Source organism: Marmota monax, unplaced genomic scaffold, assembly GCF_021218885.2.
Source record: "Marmota monax isolate L192 unplaced genomic scaffold, Marmota_monax_Labrador192_F-V1.1 WCK01_AAM20220418_F8-fsc00047, whole genome shotgun sequence".
NCBI classification, from domain to species: Eukaryota; Metazoa; Chordata; class Mammalia; order Rodentia; family Sciuridae; genus Marmota; species Marmota monax.
In genome coordinates, this window is record NW_026692072.1 from 11,266,105 (window position 1) to 11,283,277 (window position 17,173).

General features: G+C 58.3%; 2 protein-coding genes across 9 annotated transcripts; one reads left to right on the plus strand and one right to left on the minus strand.

Annotated features, from left to right (window-relative positions):
* Positions 1–698: 698 nt before the first annotated feature.
* Pex16 (peroxisomal biogenesis factor 16) lies at positions 699–8,120 on the minus strand. 3 transcript variants are annotated; one of them, XM_046456749.1, is made up of 12 exons: positions 7,287–8,120; positions 6,659–6,694; positions 5,767–5,843; positions 5,319–5,452; positions 5,084–5,184; positions 4,093–4,173; positions 3,810–3,962; positions 3,631–3,703; positions 3,336–3,455; positions 3,064–3,194; positions 1,448–1,512; positions 699–888 (listed from the first exon to the last, which is right to left on the minus strand). In XM_046456749.1, exons 4-12 carry the CDS (start codon positions 5,390–5,392, stop codon positions 724–726), a joined length of 963 nt encoding a protein of 320 aa, XP_046312705.1. In that variant the 5' UTR covers positions 5,393–5,452; positions 5,767–5,843; positions 6,659–6,694; positions 7,287–8,120; the 3' UTR covers positions 699–723. The 3 variants fall into 3 exon arrangements, with proteins under 3 accessions (XP_046312705.1, XP_046312688.1, XP_046312696.1); XM_046456732.2 differs by lacking the exon at positions 7,287–8,120 and adding an exon at positions 6,897–7,228; XM_046456740.2 differs by lacking the exons at positions 3,064–3,194; positions 7,287–8,120 and adding an exon at positions 6,897–7,221.
* Positions 8,121–10,488: 2,368 nt separating this feature from the next.
* Large2 (LARGE xylosyl- and glucuronyltransferase 2) lies at positions 10,489–16,982 on the plus strand. 6 transcript variants are annotated; one of them, XM_046456766.1, is made up of 15 exons: positions 10,491–11,229; positions 11,319–11,473; positions 11,552–11,661; positions 11,938–12,020; positions 12,290–12,413; positions 12,640–12,811; positions 12,942–13,046; positions 14,085–14,197; positions 14,265–14,390; positions 14,485–14,640; positions 14,733–14,893; positions 15,295–15,573; positions 15,910–16,043; positions 16,135–16,330; positions 16,512–16,982. In XM_046456766.1, exons 2-15 carry the CDS (start codon positions 11,380–11,382, stop codon positions 16,831–16,833), a joined length of 2,175 nt encoding a protein of 724 aa, XP_046312722.1. In that variant the 5' UTR covers positions 10,491–11,229; positions 11,319–11,379; the 3' UTR covers positions 16,834–16,982. The 6 variants fall into 6 exon arrangements, with proteins under 6 accessions (XP_046312741.1, XP_046312715.1, XP_046312722.1 ...); XM_046456759.2 differs by having other exon boundaries at positions 10,490–11,229; positions 11,319–11,661; XM_046456776.2 differs by having other exon boundaries at positions 10,492–11,229; positions 11,319–11,661; positions 15,894–16,043; positions 16,512–16,846.
* The last annotated feature ends 191 nt before the right edge of the window (positions 16,983–17,173 follow it).

The following is a 17,173-nucleotide window of genomic DNA, read 5'->3' on the forward strand; positions in this document are numbered from 1 at the left end:
GTGCCCAGGCCGGGCAGCTCCAACAGGAGAGGATCAGGAACACCAGGAACAGGAGAGTCAGGCCCCTCCCACTCCACAACAGCCTGCAGGGCCCCAGGCAGACTCGGTCACCTCGGAGCCCACCAAGCAAGTGCAGGAGACCCCAGCTCACACCCCTGAACTGGCCTGGCTTTCCTCAGAGCCCCAGGCTCCTCTCTCCCCTCACCCAGCCCAGGACTGCCTGGTGCCTGCCCTCTCCCCGGTGGGGGAATGGCTTTGACTCTCAACTGGAGAGCTGGGGTCTGCACAGCATTTTCATCCCATTCAACAGCTGTCACAGGAGTCTGGAAGCGCTGTGGCCAAGAGCACAGGACCCTGCAGGGGAAGGACAAATGGAGGCCATGGCCACACAGCAGAGTGGGCAGTTGTCATCCACTGCAAGGTTGGTTTGGCGGCTCTTCTTCCCCGGGACCAGAGAGCAGTTACTCCCACAGCTGCCGAAGCCCGCAGCTGCCCAGCTCCAGAAGGCGAAGTGCAACTCTCTGTGGCTAGAGGAACCAGGACCCCAGGCCCAGCGGGTGCGAGCAGCAGGGTTCCATCACAGGAGGGTGCCGCCAGTCAAGGTTCTCCGAGGGACAGCATCAGTGGTGACCAGGGCTGTACAGAGCCCGGCCAGAGCAGGGGAGGTGTCAAGCAGTGGGCATGGAGAAGCCACATGCTTGGACGGTGCCAGAGTCAATTTTATTAGGGAAGAGGGACGGAGGTGGGGGGACTGAAGGCTGAGGCAGCCCTGCCCCGGTGGCAGAGCATGTCATCCTGCTCCTCCCGCATCCCAATCCCAAGATGTCTGTCAGCCCCAACTGTAGAAGTAAATTTTCTGCCAAGTAGGCAAGTAATCCATGAGCGGCCCTGCAATGAGAGGGCCGGGTCAGCGCAGGGTCTGGGACGCCCTGCCCCGCCCAGGCCTTCCTCAGCCCCTACCACGCACTTCTCACTGCCAGCAGCCGCCCCTGAAGCCCTCTCCAGCCCCAGGGTGGCAGCATCAGCAGGGATCTCTGTCCCCATTTACAGACAAGGACCCTTAGGCTCAGGGCCGCCAAATGCCTCAGCCATTCAGAGGCGCTGACAGGACTGGGTGGGAGCCACGCTGCCCTCTGCTGAGGTGGGATGTCCAGAGGGAGGACCCTTCCCCACGGGGGAGTCCTCCACCCAGGGGGGACGGCCTTGCCTTTCTCTAGGATGCTAAGAAGGGGAAAGCTGGCAGCACGACGTGGCCTGGCTATCTCCCACCAAGGGCACCCTCTGCCACCCCTGGCTCAGGCCCAGCAACTGTCACCCACCCAATCTTGCCTTTGGGCTCCCACTCTAGGATGTGCCAAGGATCAAATTACAGAGAAAAAGAGCAAACAGGGAGTTGGGGCCGCATGTGTCCCTTACCCCAGAGCCACAGAGTGGCTGCCACACTTACTCGCAACCAGGCCGACACCGGGCACGTGGTCTGCCAGCAGCTGAAGCAGGAAAAGGATTTTGGCCCTGGACAGAGAAACAGGGAGCAGGCTAAGTAGGGGTGTGGCGCCCCTTGAAAGCCTTCACTGACTCCTGAACAACAGGGCCCCCCGGAAGACAGGAGCCGGCAGGACCCAGGACGAACGGGGAGGTGCTGCGTTGGCCCTGGTCTCTGTCCTCGCCCGCCCTGTTCTCCTGGAAGCCCATGTTGGCGGTAGGTGCACATTGCCTCCCAGACGACCTCCTCCGGGTCCTCCTTTCCCTTTTCGCCCCTTCTTTCTACTGATATTCAACAACAGTGGTCTCCAGAGCCTGCAGCAGGGCACGGGCAGTATGCTGGAAGCCCCCAGGGAGAGGATGCCCCCGGCACCAGCAGCCCCATCTATCAGAAGAGCTGAGCCACACAGAAATCTCACAAGCCAACACAGAGCAGGCGGGGCCCCGGGAGGGGACACAGTGCTGAAAAGGGCATACTCTGGCCTGTTTTCCAAGAGATAAAAAGGGGAACTTGACACAAGAGGACGATGATGTCCAAGATAACACTAAGAAATGATGAGGGCGGCCGCGATGAGGGCTGTGTGTGCGGGCGGGCTGTGGCTCACTGGTCGGGTACAGCCCTAGCCCTGGGTGAGTCCCAGCACCAGAGGAAGGGAAGTATAAGGCCATAACATTTGTCAAATGCTTTTGACATACCTGGCATGACCATGACCCTATGTATTGAGTCATATGGCCCCTCAGCAGCCTTGGGAGGTGGGGACTGTCATCATCTCCAATTTATAAATGAGGAAACGTGGCACAGACAAGTCAAGGAAGTGGCTCAAGGCCACAGAACCAGGAGGCAGGTCCACTCCAGAAACTGCTGGACAAAGGGGCACTAAGACGGCCCCGTGTGGACTGCGTCCCAGGGCCCGCTAGGGTTCCTGCTCCCTATCCCAGGGAAACAAGAAGTTTCTGTGGCAGATTCATAGACACGTCTAGTCGGGACCATTGCTCTGGTGGGTCCTAGGCTGCTTGGGTTAGGAGAAGAGTGAGCCATAGGGAAGGGCTCACAGCTCCAGGAGCCACCTCTGCAGTCACTGTCTCAGAATTCCTCAGTTCAGGCATGGGGGAGGGTCACGTTAGTATCTGAAACACTCCCTTCCTGTGTATGGAAGAGGATTTTGCTGTAGTCCCCTATAAATTTTAAAATTTATCTGAAAACAGCGAGGCAATATTAAATGTGACATAAGTTTGTTCTCTATTGTCTCAGGAAAAAACAGGGTTTGGATGGTCATAATATTATTATTTTTGTGGTACCAGGGATTTAGCCCAGGGGTACTCTTCACTGAGTCACATCCCAGCCCTTTTTATTTTTAAAATTTTGAGTCAGAGTCTCACTAAGTTGCTGAGGCAGGCCTTAAACTTTCAATCCCCCTGCCTCAGCCTCCCTAGTTGCTAGGATTACGGGTGTGGGCCACAGCACACGGCCACCTGGTGCGCGTCTTTCAGTTCCAGACCTCTCTGAACCTCAAGTGCCTCCTCTACATCTCTTGGGCTGGAAGATGTAGGAATGAAGCAGAGAGTATGGAGATCCCGCACCTGCCACTGGTAGTGGGTGCCCCTTACAACGCTCTCTAGCTCGCCCTGGGTGTCCCTCCTGAAAGCATGGAAGCTCACATAGGCATGCGCTGACGGCCTGAGAGCGGAGGCTGGCATTTGGTGACTGCTTCCTGGATAGAACATGGTGGGTGCTTGGTGAACCCACAGGGGAAGGAAAAGGAAGGCACGGGGGTGTGGCAGCACGGCCGGCCCCGCCCTCTCCACCCTGGCCCTGGCCTGGCCAGCATGTCCTGGCAGGGTGGGGACCTTACTCAGAGAAGCGGTCGTAGAATGGGGAGCGCAGCAGGTAGAAGAGCAGCAAGATGGTGCGGCGCCGCAGCTCCAGCCGCTCCCTGCGGGTCAGGCCCTTCCTGTCACTCAGGAGGCTCAAGCTGGGAGTACGAAAGGATGCCGTCAGGGCTGAGCCCAGCTGGCACTCACACGAAGGAAGGAGCCACAGGGGTGGCAACAGGGGAAGCACGAGCCACTGCCCAACCAGGTGAGGCCCGGCCTGCGGTGGAAAGACCTGGGGAAGGGAGTGAAGCCCCCAGGAAGACCCAGGCTCACCTGGTCACGTCCACAACAGCAGACAGGAGCCAGGGTGTCCATGACCGCTGACCCCAAAGGCCTAGGCTGAGCACTGCCGGCCGAGGTGTCAAGGATGTCTCTGGCAAAGGGCCTGGCTCCGCCCACTCCCGTGATCTACTGCCAGCCCCCAGGGCCAGTCCCAGTGAGGCTAAGGATACGGTGCAGCAGGGGACGGGTGATGTGCAGGGACTCTGCGATGGTTTCCTGCAGCCCCAGGGGTGTGGGGGGGATGCTCAGCTCCTCGTGTTGCTGCGGCTCTCGCCGCTCTCGTTGCTGGGGGGCTCCCCAGTGCCTTGAGTGCAGGGAGGGGGCTAGAACACAGGACAGCAGACAAGCAAGCCAGGTGAGGGCAGGGGACGGTGGGCACCAACAGAAGCCAGTCCCTCAGGTCCACACTGACCTCAGCACCTAGAGGCCCGGTCCAGCTACATCTTCACTTACTGTTTTGCAGGGTTCGCACTACTCGGTTTGACCGCTTCCCCACATAGGACTGCTCCTGGCTTCCTGGGCTGTGGTCACCATCTAGCAGGGACAGACAGAAAGCTGTACTTTCTTCGCAGACTGGGGCCTGCGAAGAACACATGTGCAATGAATGATCAGGGCTACAGGGAGGATTAAGAGGTTTGCACTAAGGCAGCAGCCAAGTCCAGGAAACTGGAGCCAGGGGCTGTGGTTCCTGGCTGCACCTATCCACAAGAGCCAGGGGCTGTGGCTGCACCTGTCCACGGGGAGAAGCATTCTGGAGCCTCCCAGTCCTGAGAAAAGGTTAGCATCATCTGTAGCCAAAACTAGCCAAGAACTCGGGCTTGCCGGGCAGCAGAGCAAGGCTGGGAGGGCCCAGCCCAACCGCAGCCATACGACTACTGCACCACACATCTCTCAGTCCTCTGCTTTCAACCTGACTATGACGAACAGCAAAGCACTGCATGCACTCAAGGTGGAAAGAGAGGCCTGGGCCTGACAGATGGTGGCCTAAGCCCCAAAGGGACAGAGCTGCGGGGTGCCCTGCCTCTGGCTTGTGACATAGAACCAGGCCCAGAGGCGAGGCTGGCAGAACCCCTAGCTCCTGCTGATGCTCCATGCCCTCTTCCTGAAGTTCACAATAAAGACTGAGGTCTCTGGCATCAGGAGTCCCAAGTTCTGGGCTGAGGCTGTAGCTCAGTGGTACAGGACTTGCCCAGAATGCCTAGCATGCCCAAGACCCTGGGTTCAATCACCAACCCCGGAAAAAAAAAATCCCAAGTTCAAGTTTTGATTTGTTCCCAATCTAATCATTTTTTTCCTTCTCTGTAGAATGTAGAGTGATGGGAACAAAATGAGCGGACGGGAAATGTACTCCATATGTGGATAATAATGTATTCATGCTTGTGGGCTCTAAGTCCACAGACCAGTCCCGTGCCCCATTCCACTCCAGAGCCAGGAAGCAGCTTACCCGAGGACTGTGCCTGGGTCTCCCTGTCCAGCGGAACAATGGGGGGTGAGGTCTGGAGGCCAGCCTTGAACCAGATCAGCAGGAACATCCGCAAGACAGCCCTGGGTTGGGGAGTATAGCAGGGCTGGGAGGAGGTGGCTAGCCAAGCAGGGGACAGGAGTGCTCTGCTGAGCACCATCCTTACAGCTGGCCCAGGTCACCCCACCCAGATTCTGCCCTCCACAGCCCGACCTACTTGGCCAGCTGGATGAGGGCAATGACGAGCCAGCGGCCCACTTCGCCCCACACCTTGGCAGCCCCCATCTCCATGAACACCTCCACGCACTCCAGCACGCTCAGCCATGTCAGCAGCTTCTGCTGGGATAGCGACTGCAAGAATTCCAGGCCAAGAGGTCAGGGGGTTGTCCCAGTCACAAGCCCTCCCGCTGTGAGGGACAGAGCTCAGTCCCCCTGAGTACATAACCCTGAGTTCAAACACCAACCACCACTAACAGGCTGGCCTTAGGGATAGGTGCCTCCACCTCTCTTAAATTGCCTCTTCATCTGAGATGGGGACGCTAACACCTGGTTTGAGGCTTAGGTGGTTGTAGGTCTTCTCATACCAAGAGAGTAACCTGCGTGGCACACACTACTTGCTCCCGAGTCCCTGTGTCCCCACCCTCAGCACCTGGCAGAATTCTCACCACAGGCAACTTCTTCCGCAGTTCCTTCCGAAGGATTCCGTCATTGAGCAGCACAAGCAAGTTAGAGGCAGAGTACACTGAGGGGGAAGAGTGTGGCCTTAGCAGGCTGGCTCTACAGCTCCATCCCCCTCACCTCTCCAGAGCTCCCGAGATGACCCATCACCTGCTGTGCTTGGCTTCCCACCCACAGACTATGTGGAAACCAACCTGCCTCTCTGCCCTGTTCCTCAGAGCTCCACACTCCCTATATGACCTCGTGTGAGTCGTGGGACCAATAAGAGAGATCAATCTCAGAGGCAAACCCAATCCCGTCCTGTTAGTTCTGGTCATCCAGCTCCTTACAAATAACTGCCCGGAGTGCCCCCAACAACCACAAGTGTGGGGCTCCATCTCCTCTGCTCTGCCCTCTCTAGTCTCCCTGAAAGTCTACACCATTTGTACCTTTCAAAACCCACCCCACCTTTCAGGACTGTCACCTCCAGTGCTCATTTGGCAAACACTACTGAGGCATGTATAGTTTGGGAATCCTGGAATCTGGATTTGAATCTTGATTCTGGCAGCATCAGTGGCTATACCTAACCTCGTTCAACTTCTGTTCCTTCAACTGGACAGTGAGGACAACAGTGCCCACCTCATTGTAGGGAGGCCTAACTGGCATAGGCAGGAAAGGTGCTTAATCCAGGGCATAAACAGTAGCGAACACTCAAGTCCTCACACGTGTCTCCCAACTTCGGGGACAGAGAGCTCTGGACCGCCGCAACGGACCTTAGTCGGATTCCGTCAGCGCACAGAACGATCTAGTGGACAGCCGGCGCTCAGGCCGGTGATTGCGCCCGCCCGCGGCAGCCCTCGCAGGCCCAGGCCGCCCCTCCCCTCCCAGAGCCCGACTCACCCAGCTCGGACAGCTCGTGCGAATCAGAGAAGCGACCTGGGGAGACCGCACAAGAGACCTCGGTGAGCCTGTGCCTCCCCCAGCAGCTTCGCGACCCCGGTCTTCCCCTCCCTACGCCCTACGGGAACTTGAATGGGACTTCTCAAGCACAGAGATGACTCCTCTGAGTCCGCAGGGAAGGGAGCCATTGGGGTCATAGGTCAAGGCCCTGAAGGAATGGGTCAAAGGTCAGTGGCACCTGCCAGCAGGTAACTGAGGCCCCGCACTGCCGTCTCCAGCTGAGCCGTGGCGGCCGGATGACGAGTCACGTACTCCTGGTAGCGGAGGCCCAGGAGCCGCAGCTTCTCCATCCTGCCCTCGGGACCAACAGAGCCACGGACCGACAGAACAACGGGCTGCGGCGCCCTGCTTCCTGTGCCCTCCTTCCTGCTTCCGGTACTGGACCCGCCTCCCCGTTGCTTAACTTCCGCCGGCCAGAAGGATGGTGACGTGAAAAGCCTTTGAACCACCTTTCACCCGATCTCTGAAGTCACCTCCCGCTCGGATAGCGCCTAGAAACTGCGGGCCTAAACCCGCCCTCCCTCCTCCTTCAAGTCATTGGCTAACACACTCTCCGCCCCCGACTCACCCAAAGCCGTCACGACCCGGCTCTTAGGCCTTCTTGGTTGGTTGCCCTTGCGCCTGCGCAGTTGAAGCTCAGCGGCAGCCTGGGCAGTTCATTCTAGAGCAGAGGGTATGAACCTTGAGTCTTTCCAATAGAGCGCCGAGAGGTTCGAACGGGAAGACCCGTTCGCACGGGTTTTAAGGGTCTGGGAGACAGCGTGCGGAGAAGAGCTTCGATCAGATTTGGGGAGACTCAGGGAGTCTAAAAAACAGCCAGGGGCTGGGGATATAGCTCAGTTGGTAGAGTGCTTGCCTTGATGCACAAGGCCCTGGGTTCAATCTCCAGCACCACCAAAAAAAAAAAAAAAAGAAAAGAAAAAGAAAAAGAAAAGAAAGAAAAGCCAGATTGTGTCTCAGCAGGTGCGCATTTAGCCAGTTGCCCCGTCTCCAGTCCCCCACAAGAGGTGGGGCTTGGGAAAAGGAAGCAGAGAGGAGGCCAGCCTCCCAGGGCAGTCTCATTCCCCTAGTCAGCTTAGTGCCCTGGCTTTGACTCAGATCCTCAAGAACTGAATATCCCAAGAACGCGCATCTGGACGCCCACGTTCGCGGAGGAAAAAGCAAAAACAAAAACCAAGAAAACCCTCGCCAAGCTTCTGCTTTCAGCTCGGGATGACCTTGGGCTCTAGTGTCCCTTCTCTGGGCCTCAGGTTTCCCTGTCTATAAGCTGGTTAGAAAACAGACTTGGTCCTTGAACTCGGATCAATCTCAGAGAGATTCGTAGCCCTCGGACGCATCTCTCCTGGCCCTCAGCTGCGTCCCAATGAACCGGAGTTGCCTTCCCAAACCCAGCAGTCGCCCTGCAAGGGGAGGTGGCGGCCGGGCGGCGCTCCGGAGAGGGAGCTGATTGGCTGTGGGACAAGGGGCGTGGCTTGGCTGCGCCATTGAGTCCGCGGCCCGCGGATTTATGGCACCCTGAAAACAGTAATACATTATTATACCAGTTCCCTTTCAGATACTATATCCAAACGAGGAAAGAGTCTACTTAAGATCCACTGTCTAGGACTTTGAAAAAAGGTCACACTCGCGGGGAAGCCACAACCCTTCCTTCCACTCCTTCCTCTCCAATCCTGCTTGGGGAATTAGAGCTGCCCTCCCTGTGCGTGCCAAGGAATCAAGACGTGGCCGGGAGCCTCAGAAGAGGCAACGGTCTTGGAGAACAGGAGACCATCATGGCATATTCGAGGTCATTTTTGGTCACCTCCTAGGTACCATGCTCACTTACATTCTCCCCTTGGCAGCTTTGCCAGTTTGGTAGAACCCCTGTCCATAGATGGAGAATTAGATGACTAAGGAAGGGAAAAGACTTGGCACAGCAAGTCATTGATCAAAGGGGCTCCCAACAGTGTCCTCTTGCCTATTGCCCTCAGCCCAGGAGGAATATACATTGAGGCTCTTTGGTCAGGAGGCAAGCTGGCAACTGGGATTAGAACCTGGGCAGTGACTCTTTCTTTTCCTTCCTTCATCTCATGATCTTAATGACCTTGTTCCCCTTTGGTCACTCCCCCAGCCCTCTCCTACAGCCGTGGAGAGTCAGGAGGGTCTGTGTACAAGCTTTCTTCAGCCCCTTCTCCAGGGCTGGTGATCCTGTGCTCTGGGAAGAAGGGAGAGGCAAGGAGGACAAAGAAGTAGTCCCCCATCCCAGGTGCTAGGGTTGGAGCCTGTTTTCCCGCCTTTCCTCCAGGGAAGGACAGCATGGGCCCAGCCCAGTTGGCGGCAGCAGGGCTACCTGAATTTCCTCTCTAGATCCTAAGTCTGATTAGGCCTCAGAAACAAAGAGTGGCTATGTGCCGGAGGCCTCCCGGCTTGGACCCCTGCCTGGACCAGGCCACCTGTCTTGGCTAGAAGAGCTTCTGGGCAGGTTGGGCTGGATTCTCCCTCCAGCCTGCCTCAAGTCACAGGGGAAGAGAATTAGACCAGTCCAACAGGTACTGAAGACATAGGAGGCCGGGAGGAACTGAGTCCACGGTCACACAACAAAGTCCTGGGCCAAACCTGGTCTCAGGCCCAGAGGACCAGCACAATTTCATATGCCTATACTTATCCACCTTTCCCTCTGCACACTCTTAGAACCACACCTCAGAGGTTCGGAAGACACATGGGCCCTGGCTTCCCCCCTGAGTGCTAAGGTTGAATGAGAGGAGGGGCCAGCATTAAGAATGACCACAGGGAGATCTGCAGTCCCAGTTACCTGTCACTTTATGCAAGACTTATCCTGGGCCAGAAGCCCTGCCTGCTCCCTCACATTCAACCCCCACAAGGAGTCTATGCTGAAAACTGTGGGGAGGGAATCTACCACCCCCACCCCAGCTATTGCTAGACACAAAGACCAGGGAGTGGAAACTGCAAACTCTGGGTGCTTCAGTGGCCCCTGCATCCCCCCATCTTCTTTCAGATGTACAAGGAGCTGCCATCAGTCTCCACAGTAATCATTACTCCTGTTCTCCAAAGGCTGACCCCCATCTCCCCAAGAAAGGCTTCCTGACTTCAACCAGGAGGACCCAGTCTCAGGCTGGGCTGCTCTGTTTGGATCTGCTTCACTTTTTACTGTTGGACATTGAGCTAAAGGACCCAGCCTGAGCCCCTTTCCAGGTCTCAGTGAGGCCAGGTGGAGTCCATGGAGGGGAGATTCTCTTTTCCACCCACTCTCCACACATCCTGAGCATTTGGTTGGGCACCCTCTCCCAGCATCGGACCTCCAGCAGCTTGCATTCTAGGCGGGGGACAGTCTATAAATCAGCAAACAACTTCAACTTTCCCGGAGTGGCAGAAAGAAAATAAATAAAGGAATGTGGAATGAATATCTGCATTCCAGGCAGAAGGAACAGGTCAAAGGCAAGTCCTGGGGCAGGAGACTCTTAAGGAAGGAGGAGAAACTCCTGGTGCGGCACGGAATCTGGGGGAGGGGCAGGAGAGGAACAGCCGGACAATCGGGAAGGGACCAGAGGTATTCTTATCTAACACTTGAACTCTCCTCCAGGGAGGGTCAGGCTGTGTCCTCGGATTGATTAACTGAGATGAGGCGTGTCAAACCCTTAGCACTGGGCCTGGCACCCAGTGTGCACGCAGCCAACCGTGCCTTCTTGTTCACAGTCCAGAGGGAGGGCCTAGAGCCCCTCCAGGGCCAGAGGCGAGGCTGGGTCCTGCTTCAGAGTGAAGAAGCAGAAAGGAGGGGAGGGAGGAAGAAGAGAGCCAGGCCACGGTGTCGGCCACAAATCACAACTATCTATCAAGGGTGAGGGGTATTCGGCCCTGCGCAGAAGGCCCTCGCCAGCTCCTGGGCAGGAGATGGCCTTCAAAAGGGCGCTTAGTCCGGGTCGCTCCAGGCCGCCATTGGGCCAGCCAGCTACCTGGACTGAGGGTGCGGGGAAGAAGGCGGAGGATCCAGGTGCTCGGCGGCTTCGGGACAAGTCTCGGCAGGCCCCGCCTCCTGTCCCCAGAGCAGGTGTCGCCTACTCCGCAGCCTAACATTCCAGTCCCTTCCCTTTTACTCCAGCCGGGCTCCCGCTGGCCCTTTGATCCCGAGCCCGGGGTCACCAGCCCCTCCCCTCAGGGAGGTTAAGGGGAAGAGATGGGGCCCCAGAGCAGGGACGAGGGGGATGGGCTCAGAGCAGGTAGCGAGAACTGGGCCTTCCTGGGTGGCTGACCCCACTCGCTCCAGCACTCCCCGCCGCTGGTAGAAAACTCTGCCCAGAAAGGGGGTTCCCAGTTCTAGCGGGCTGGGGGGCCATCGGGTGGCGGGACAGGGCGGGGCCAGGCCCTGGGGGTCTCCCCGCCCCTTCGAGCTCAGCCAAGCGGAGGTGAAACCTGAACCCAGGTTGGGGGCGGGGCTGGCCCGCGCCTCTCCCCTCTTCCCCGCACCCGGCCGGCAGCTGGAAGAGCTGGGCCGGGCTCCGGAGCCGCTGGAGCAGGTGAGGGCGGCGACTCCGCGCGGGAAGGACAGCCGGGCGCCCGTCGGGCCCCGCAGCGCAGTCCTAACCCTCCTCTCCTCGGTCCGCAGAGCCCGCAATGGAGCCGGCAGCCCGGGGTCGCTCCCCGCCCTGAGCACCCCGCACCAGGCCATGCTGCCCCGAGGGCGCCCCCGGGCGCTGGGGGCCGCCGCGCTGCTGCTGCTGCTCCTGATCGGGTTCTTTCTCTTGGGCGGGGACCCGGAGTGTGAGCGCCTCGAACCAGACGGGAGAGCTGGGGACCTGGGGTGCCCCCGGTGCCCGCTCACGCCACGTGTCCCCTCAGACGGGAGGCTGCGGGGAGCTTCTGCCCTCCATGGAGACCCGCTGGCGGGCCATTGGGACCACAACCGCTCGGCCTGCGACCCGTGGCCGCAGCTGCCGCCCAAGTGCGAGGTAGGTGCCCTCGGCCTCTGGGGTTGTGACCCAAGGGGCCCCGCGCCCCGAAGGACCAGCTGGATACCTGTGGAGGAAATGACACCTGGCACTGACCAGCCAGCTGAGGGAGCCTCCAGTGCACATGTCCTCTGCTCCTGGCCTCAGTTTCCCCACTTGTGAAATACAGGGGCTGTTTGGCCGCACACCGTTCCCAAGCTCTGATGCCAGGTTGGGCTATGCCCATCAGTGGAAGCGGGGGACTCCTTATGTATGACCTGAGTGTCCCCTCCCCAGCTCTTGCACGTGGCCATCGTGTGTGCCGGACATAACTCTAGCCGAGAGGTCATCACCCTGGTGAAGTCCTTGCTCTTCTACAGGTACAGCCAGGTGTCCTTGGAGGAGGGTCAGGAGTGGGAAAGGGGAGAAAATCTCAGCAAGTCACTGGTCTTTGGGCTTCAGCTACCTCCTCTGTGGCAGGGGGATGGCATCCCCTCCTCCCGCAGGGATGGCTGCTGACTGTCCTGAGCAGGCCGTGGAAAGCCCTTTGCTCCAGGCGGAGCTACCATCTCTGAGCTCCTGGAGGTGAGGGTCGCCCCATTTTGTTCCTCCTGGGGCTTCTCAGGACTTCTCTCTGTTGATCCTGAAGGAAAAATCCACTGCACCTCCACCTGGTGACTGATGCTGTGGCCAGAAACATCCTGGAGACGCTCTTCCGCACATGGATGGTGCCTGCTCTTGGGGTCAGCTTCTACCATGCCGAGCAGCTCAAGGCAGGAATCCCGCCCCCTCCTGCCCACCAGAGTCCACACTGCTCCTTACTCCCACCGCTTGGTGATATGGGGGAGGAGAGTCCCTGTCCCCTGTCTCATCACACCTACTGAAGTTCACATCCCTCTCTTTTTTGAGGTCCTCTTCTTCCCACTGTGTCACTGACTATGTTCGGGCACCCATGGCCTCCTTCTCTGCCAGCTCATGCCCTGCCCTTCCCACCTACAGCCACAGATCTCCTGGATCCCCAACAAGCACTACTCCGGCCTCTATGGGCTAATGAAGCTAGTGCTGCCCGGTATCCTGCCCCCTGGCCTGGCCCGAGTCATTGTCCTGGACACAGATGTCACCTTCGCCTCCGACATTGCAGAACTCTGGGCGCTCTTTGCTCACTTTTCTGGTGAGAGGCCTGGGCCCTAGCCCTTCCTTGCCAGCCCCTTCCCTGGCTTGCCCAGGCCCCCCTGTGGTCTAGCCCAGAGCCCAGGTCCTCGGGCAGTCTTGGGCAGTTCCCTCATGCCCTCCCCTCCCAGACAAGCAGGTGATCGGGCTCGTGGAGAACCAGAGTGACTGGTACCTGGGCAACCTCTGGAAGAACCACAGGCCCTGGCCTGCCTTGGGCCGGGGATTTAACACAGGTGGGGATAGTGGTCGGGGAGGCAGGAGGGGTGGGCTGCTGGGCCCCAGGGGCTGGGCAGGGCACAGAAAGCTAGGAAGCCCCCAGGAAGAATAGTGCTATGGAAAACCCACTGGATGAAGAGCTGAAAACAGTTTGACGTCGGCTTCCCATGCTGGGTGACTGCGGCCAGCTCTCCTGGTCCCTCTTTTTACTCATTCATAAAATGGAAAAAGTGTGAATAGCTCTGGCATCACTAAGTGTTAGATGGTGGCTGCGGGGTGCTCGGCAAGCTGTGTGGTATTCAGTACCTCTGCTCTGTCCCCAGAGGACTGGTGATTGACAGCTCAAGATTACATCTGAACTATCAAAAAACACAGTCCTGCATTAACAATGGGGATACATTCTGAGAAATGGGTTGCTAGGCAATTTTGTTGTTGCCCAAACATCCCAGAGTGTACTTGCACAAATCTAGGTGGAATGGCCTATACACCCAGGCTGGGGGATGTGGTCCTGTGTTCCTAGGCAGCACACCTGTGCAGTGTGTAACTTGTGCTGAATGCTGCAGGCAGCTGTGACACAGTGGTGAGTGCTTGTGTCTTAACATAGAAAAAGTACAGTAAAAATGCCAGGCAACAGTAACTTTTCAGTTTCAAATCCTTTTTTTTTTTTTTCTTTTTGGTACCAGGTATTGAACCCAGGTGCACTCAACCACTGAGCCACATCCCCAGCCCTTTTTATATTTTATTTAGAGACAGGGTCTTGCTAAGTTGCTTAGGTTCTTACTAAGTTGCTGAGGCTGGCCTTGAACTTGTGATCCTCCTGCCTCAGCCTCCTAGGCCTCTGGGATTACAGGGGTGCACCACCACACCCAGCCACCCCCAAATAATCTTGGGGAGAGGGACCCCTTGAATATGCCATCTGTCATTGACTATAATGCTATGCAGCACAGGATTATATCCATAAATAAAAAAAAATCAGCATTCAGTTGGTACCTTCACAACCCCTACCCCCCAGGAACTTGTCCCTGGTGGGCATGACAGCCTCTCCCCATTGGCAGGTGTGATCCTGCTGTGGCTAGACCGGCTTCGGCAAGTGGGCTGGGAGCAGATGTGGAAGCTGACAGCTCAGAGGGAGCTCCTCACCCTGGCTGCTACCTCCCTGGCTGACCAGGTCTGGGAGAACCTTTGGGTGGGTGGGGCGGGCAGGGGGCTGAGGTGTGATGGCTGTCTCTGCCCAGGACATCTTCAATGCTGTCATCAAGGAGCACCCGGAGCTGGTGCAGCCCCTGCCCTGTGTCTGGAACGTGCAGCTGTCTGACCACACGCGGGCAGAGCACTGCTACTCTGAGGCGGCTGACCTCAAGGTGAGTGGTGCAGGGGGCTAATGGAGGTGGGGGACAAGGACGGGACTCCTGTATCCTGCCCTCATCCCCCTGCTCATACCCTCCTGGGTCTTAGGTGATCCACTGGAACTCGCCAAAGAAGGTGCGGGTGAAGAACAAGCACGCGGGATTCTTCCGCAACTTCTACCTGACCTTCTTGGGGTACGATGGGAACCTGCTGCGGAGAGAGCTCTTTGGGTGCCCCAGCCAGACCCTTCCTGAGGCTGAGCAGGTTAGAGGGAGCCACCCTCCCTGCCCTGGGGGAGGCCCGTCCCTTCCTGTTCTGGTGGATCCCAGCCTTGGCCCTTTTCTCTGCCTGCTCAGTTGCAGCGGGCCCTGGCACAGCTCGACGAGGAGGACGCCTGCTTTGAGTTCCGGCAGCAGCAGCTGACCGTGCACCGTGTGCACATCACCTTCCTGCCCCATAAACCACCACCTCCCCGGCCACACGACATCACCCTGGTGGCCCAGCTCTCCATGGACCGGTGAGGGTGCTGAAGGCAGCCCCAGGGAGTGCTTCCTGGCTGGGCCTGGGGGTTTCAGAGAGGCAGCTTTGAGTGGGTGGCAGTGAGCTGCCTGTCCCTGGACCAGGGGGTCCAGCAGTTGGCGACTCTGGTTCTGGTGGAAGGAGCTTGAGCTTCAGGTGCCTAGAACTGCTGCTTGGCAGGGTGGGATCATGGGCAGGTCCGAGTATCTCAGTTCCTTAGCTACGTTTTCTCATTTGTTAAATGAAGAAGTGCCGCTTGCAGGGTAGTTGTGAAGATGAAATAGGACTGGCTCAAATTGGAAGTGGGGGGAGGAGGTGTCCACAGCAGCTCACTTTGGGGAGGTTTTCCAGGCCCCCCTGGGCCTCTGTGCAAGAGGCTGACCTCCCGCCTCACCCCAGGCTGCAGATGCTGGAAGCACTGTGCAGGCACTGGCCGGGCCCCATGAGCCTGGCCTTGTACCTGACGGATGCAGAGGCCCAGCAGTTCCTGCATTTCGTCGAGGCCTCGCCCGTGCTCTCTGCCCGGCAGGACGTGGCTTACCATGTGGTGTACCGTGAGGGTCCTCTCTACCCTGTGAACCAGCTCCGCAATGTGGCCTTAGCCCAGGCCCTCACGCCTTACGTCTTCCTCAGTGACATTGACTTCTTGCCTGCCTACTCTCTTTACGACTACCTCAGGTGAGCCCAGAGGTTATGAGGAACTGCATTTAGGATGGATATTGCCAGGGTTGGGATCTCTGTAGAACTCCAGGCCGTGTCCTGTTCCTTTCTGGTCTCAGTGTGCTCTGCACAATGGGGTTTGTATTAGGGTGTGTCTCTGGGCTGCCATTAGAGTCAGGGAGGCTGGGACTTCTTCAAACAGAAGTCACTCTGTGTCTACTGGGGGCTCCAAGGTTAGCTGTCCTTTGAAAGGCAGGTCCTGTGGCTGAGCTTTAAGTTCTCTGAGCCCGCTCCTCCAGGGAGAGGCCCTTCCCTGCCTTCATGGGTGCTCCTCCTAGGGCCTCCATTGAGCAGCTGGAGCTGGGCAGCCGGCGGAAGGCAGCTCTGGTGGTGCCGGCGTTTGAGACCCTGCGCTACCGCTTCACCTTCCCCAGTTCCAAGGCGGAGTTGCTGGCCTTGCTGGACTCTGGCTTGCTCTACACCTTCAGGTAGTCAGGCTGCTGCTCTGCTCAGCTGTGCCCACCCTGCACCAACGAGCTCCTAGCCTCAGCCTGGCCCCTGCCTGATCCCACTGCACAGGTACCACGAGTGGCCCCAGGGGCACGCGCCCACGGACTATGCCCGCTGGCGGGAGGCTCAGGCGCCATACCGGGTGCAATGGGCAGCTGACTATGAGCCCTATGTGGTGGTGCCACGTGACTGTCCGCGCTATGACCCTCGATTTGTGGGCTTTGGCTGGAACAAGGTGGCCCACATCGTGGAGCTGGATGCGCAGGTGAGGAGGGTGCCTTGCTGCCTCCAGTTTCCATCTGAACAGGTCCACTCTAGCGCCTCTGCCTGGCAGCTGCCCTTTGGTCCCCTTTGGTCCCTGCCTCAGTTCTCAGGGGCTGCCTTGTAAGCCTTTCCCCAGAGCTGCAGGCTCCCGCCCAGCCTGCCCCTCGCCTCACCTGCTGCAGGAATTTGAGCTCCTGGTGCTGCCTGAGGCCTTCACCATCCACCTGCCCCACGCACCGAGCCTCGACATCTCCCGCTTCCGCTCCAGCTCCACCTATCGCGACTGCCTCCAGGCCCTCAAGGAGGAGTTCCATCAGGACTTGTCGCGCCGCTATGGGGCTGCAGCCCTCAAATACCTCACTGCCCTGCAGCAGCCGCGAAGCCCGGCCTGAGCCGCCTGGGCTGGGCCTGCTGGGGGCTCGCCTAAGCACTCACACACTCTCTGAAGTCACCAGGGATGCTGCCACTCGGCCCCCAGCTGTCCTCCCACCGTCTGCTATTTAAATTATTTAAGGACTCTGTGGGCGTGGCTCGGGTGGAACGCTGCTGATCCTGGGTGCCTCCCCTGCCTGCCTTTACCCCAGCTGGTTTGGGGCTGGCTCCCCTGCCCTCAATTGTACATCACTTTTTCATAAGTAAAGTTTGAAAAGGTTCTTTTTATGTTCCTTTTGATTTGGGGGATCAAGGGCTCTCCAGGGTCTGACGGCATCCGTGGACAAGGGGGTGCTCCCTGGGTACTGTCACAGCATGGCCAGAGAGGCCTGGGGCAGGCACTGCAGCTGGGTCCCACCCAGGCAGTGAGAGTTCCCGGGAGGGCAGAGGCTGGAATTTGAGTGGGTCTTGA